Source organism: Pygoscelis adeliae, unplaced genomic scaffold (genome assembly GCF_000699105.1).
Source record: "Pygoscelis adeliae isolate BGI_AS28 unplaced genomic scaffold, ASM69910v1 Scaffold71, whole genome shotgun sequence".
Lineage (NCBI taxonomy): Eukaryota > Metazoa > Chordata > Aves > Sphenisciformes > Spheniscidae > Pygoscelis > Pygoscelis adeliae.
This window is the reverse complement of record NW_008824356.1, coordinates 2,860,662-2,864,366: the sequence shown is the minus strand read 5'-3', so window position 1 is coordinate 2,864,366 and position 3,705 is coordinate 2,860,662. Positions and strand designations below refer to the sequence as shown.

The 3,705-nt window shown below is 47.6% G+C and overlaps 1 protein-coding gene across 1 annotated transcript in view; it reads left to right on the top strand.

The window, feature by feature from the left end:
- The window catches only part of NFKBIA (nuclear factor of kappa light polypeptide gene enhancer in B-cells inhibitor, alpha), a 3,634-nt gene extending 473 nt beyond the window's left edge, over window positions 1-3,161 (top strand). Inside the window, exons 2-6 of the mRNA XM_009319370.1 lie at window positions 138-246; window positions 740-950; window positions 1,436-1,524; window positions 1,642-1,902; window positions 2,419-3,161. Of these exons, the coding sequence (XP_009317645.1) occupies window positions 138-246; window positions 740-950; window positions 1,436-1,524; window positions 1,642-1,902; window positions 2,419-2,466 (718 nt within the window). The 3' untranslated portion in view covers window positions 2,467-3,161. The remainder of the gene's footprint in view (window positions 1-137; window positions 247-739; window positions 951-1,435; window positions 1,525-1,641; window positions 1,903-2,418) is intronic.
- The last annotated feature ends 544 nt before the right edge of the window (window positions 3,162-3,705 follow it).

The following is a 3,705-nucleotide window of genomic DNA, read 5'->3' as shown; positions in this document are numbered from 1 at the left end:
GCTTGCGACACCCGCGCATGACCCTGCCCCGGGCCCGCCTCGCCCCTCTGCCCGCCTGGGGGATTTTGGGGTTTTTAACCTGAGATTTGGAGGGGTTTGACGTGGGTCGTTTAATTTTTTGTTTTTTTTTCCTGCAGTTTTCTCCACTTGGCGATTATTCACGAGGAAAAAGCCCTGAGCCTGGAGGTGATCCGGCAGACGGCCGGGGACCGTGCTTTCCTGAACTTCCAAAACAACCTCAGCCAGGTACTTTCACCTCTGCAGGCCCAAATCCGGATCAGCCCCCGCCACCCCCACAAAAGCCCTCTGGGGAATTCCTCCCAAAAAAGTCCATTTTGATTTTTTTTTTTAACTGATGGATATTAAATCAAAGCCTGCATTCAGGAAAGTCCCCAGCTGGCTCCAGCCAGTGTTAGTACAACGCTTCCTCTCCCCTAAGACTGGCATTTAACGCCCGCATTTTTCAAATATGACACAATGGGTTGCATCCCTCTTTATTGGGATGTTAATGATACCCTTCATATGGATTGAGTGTTCGGTATCCAGAGAGCCCTAAGTTCATCACTTCCAGACTAGAGGGCAACTATACAGTATGTCGGGAAGCATAAAGAAGCCCCAGTTTCTGGGGTGTGTTTTTAATTGGGGGCACAAATCGCCAAGCGGTCGAGGGTTCTGTCCAGACGTTGCTGCCAAGTTTGCGGTATAACTTACAGGTCTGCGTTTTCTCTTTTGCCTGCAGACTCCTCTTCACCTGGCAGTGATCACCGATCAGCCTGAAATTGCCGAGCATCTTCTGAAGGCCGGATGTGACCTGGAAATCAGGGACTTCCGAGGAAACACCCCCCTGCACATTGCCTGCCAGCAGGGCTCCCTCAGGAGCGTCAGCGTCCTCACGCAGTACTGCCAGCCGCACCATCTCCTCGCTGTCCTGCAGGCGACCAACTACAACGGTATGGGCACACTGCTGTACATAGATGTTGGTGTGCTGTACCAAGGGTAGAGCTGTTGTCCCGTAGAGCTCAAAGATCTCTGGAGAGGTGGAGAAGGATTGTTATGCCCATCTGAGAGTTGAGGAGCCCAAAGCACACAGCAGTGTCTGACTTCTTTAAAACGTCACTGTCTTGTAGGCCTCCTCACTGTTGATTATTGGCTCTCATGGCTTTGAATTTTGCATTTTTAGTGAGTACTTCTGCAGTGCTCCTTTTTTTTTGGTTAAAATAAGTTGCAGTCAAACACTGGAATAAAGCCTCTAAGAAATCTTTCCAAAATCCAACCCTGTTATTCATACTTACTGGAAGCTGGAAAGCTCTTCTGGAAAACACCCTTTTGCCGCAGATGAATTGCAAACTTAGATATCCTATCATCTTGGCTTTAACTGAATGATAGGGCATTAGGTTAGACTTACTCAAATTTTACCTTCATTTGTGTTTTGCAGGACATACGTGTCTCCATTTGGCATCTATTCAAGGATACCTGGCTATTGTCGAATACTTGCTGTTCTTGGGAGCAGATGTAAATGCTCAGGTAGGTAATGTATACCATGAATTTAACTGAGCAGGGCTGTGTATTCGTAAGAATCAATAGGTCTGGCACCAGCTCTGGCTCTCCTAACATGCCAAACCTTGTGTTATTTTCACGCAGGAGCCATGCAATGGTAGAACAGCACTACATTTAGCTGTCGACCTGCAGAATTCAGACCTGGTGTCACTTCTGGTGAAACACGGGGCAGACGTGAACAAAGTGACCTACCAGGGCTATTCCCCCTATCAGCTCACGTGGGGAAGAGACAACTCCAGCATACAGGAACAGCTGAAGCAGCTGACCACAGCTGACCTGCAGATGTTGCCAGAGAGTGAGGATGAGGAGAGCAGTGAATCGGAGCCTGAACTGACAGAGGATGAAGTAAGTAGCTATTTGCACCTTTTCAAGAGAAAGGGAAAAGCTGGCCCTTTGTAGGTTTTTTTGTTGGTGCTGCTCTGATGACATGCTCCAGTGACCTCTTACCTATATAACTGACGGGTATAAATAGCCCATAAAGTAAGGTTATGCTGTCAGCCATCAGCAAGATGGCAGTTGGGGCAAGCATATAAATAGAACAAATTTAAGAATAAAATGTAAAAAATACTTGAGGGAATGGAGGTTAACTTCATGCAACATGAGTTGCTGAACGTTGTTCTGTTGCTGACACCTACAGAACCTCATGAGATAAAATTCAAGTTAATAGGTGGTTTTCTTCTCCCCAGCATTTGTTTTTCTAAAGTTCTCAGTGCTGTTAAATGGCAAACGTAACCATTTTGGTGCAGAAATTTTATACGCCGCCAAAGTCAGGGCATGCAGAATTTGGCAGTTATCCCAGAGTGGATACGATACTCCCAGTAAGAGTTTTGCATTAACAGCCTTTTGGTTTTTTTCTTCCAGCTTATATATGATGACTGCCTTATTGGAGGACGACAGCTGGCATTTTAAAGCAGAGCTTTCTCTGAAAAGAAGTGACTGTGTACATATGTATAGAAAAAGGACTGACTTTCTTCATTTAAAAAGAAAGTCGCAACACGGAGGGAAAAACCAGGAGGGAAATACTACACTGCCCAGGAAGGAGCATGTGATTGTAACAGGACGGTTCCAGGTTCTGGCCTGTGTTTAAATACAGGAGCGGGATCTGTAACATCGGTACAGATCTGTGATTATTCACACCAACTGATAAAGAGCCACATGGCCAATCTTCTCAACCCTACGAAGGCAACAGACTACACATCCAACCTGCTAGTTACAGAGAGCTATCTTGTGGCATTAAGCACCACGAGGAACGCATGTCCTCTCATGGCAAAGCAGGCTCATACCAACACCCCATCTTCTCGGAGACCGTATGTTAATTTGTGTTGGGCTGGTGGCACTCCCTGGCCTTACTGACGGACCGCAGCTGCTCTCAGTGGGGTGTCCCAGGCGGAGGAGTCAAACCAAGGGACTGGTGACCTCCTGGCTGTTAGGAGAAAGGTAGCAATAATGTTAACTGTGGGCATTGGAAACTGTGTGTTTCACACCATGTGTGTCATAATTGCTACACTTTTTAGCAATTGTATATTGTGTAAATACTGTACATTTTTGTTTATAATTATTTTGGTACATGTGAGATATGTATTTATTAAAAAAAGATTACTGTACCTGGTCTGTGAAACGGTTCATTGCCCACCTCTTTGTCTTGAGATACATGGGAATCCACCTGGTTTGCTTTTTAAGAAACATTTAACACCTGGTAGACCGATGGGGTCACAGGCTCAGGGGTTTTGGGTGGTTCACCTCAGCAGCAGTAAGACATCGAAGCAGCTTGCAGCTCTCAGCCCTGTAGAAACACTGCAGCTAATTTTGGAAGCAGACGTAGGTGTCATTTCCTGCACCCATTGCGGCAGGCAGGTCAGGGGGTTGGGATTCCCCCTCTGTCACCCAAGCACCAGGCCGCCCGGCTGCTAGAGAGGGGTTTTGAGGCCATCTGTGGCAGCACCCACCCGCCTGCCCTCATGGCACCTTTTGTTCCAGCTCCAATACTCGGCAGCTCTTGTCAGGGCTTGCTGGGGGAGGCTGGAGGTCCACACCCCACGCCCACCCGCCCTCCCGTTTATCACCCGGCCCGGCTCCGGTTTGAACTCGGACACGTTTGGATTTTCCAAAGGGGATTTCCATGGGAAAAGGGAGCCCATGCCTGGGAAC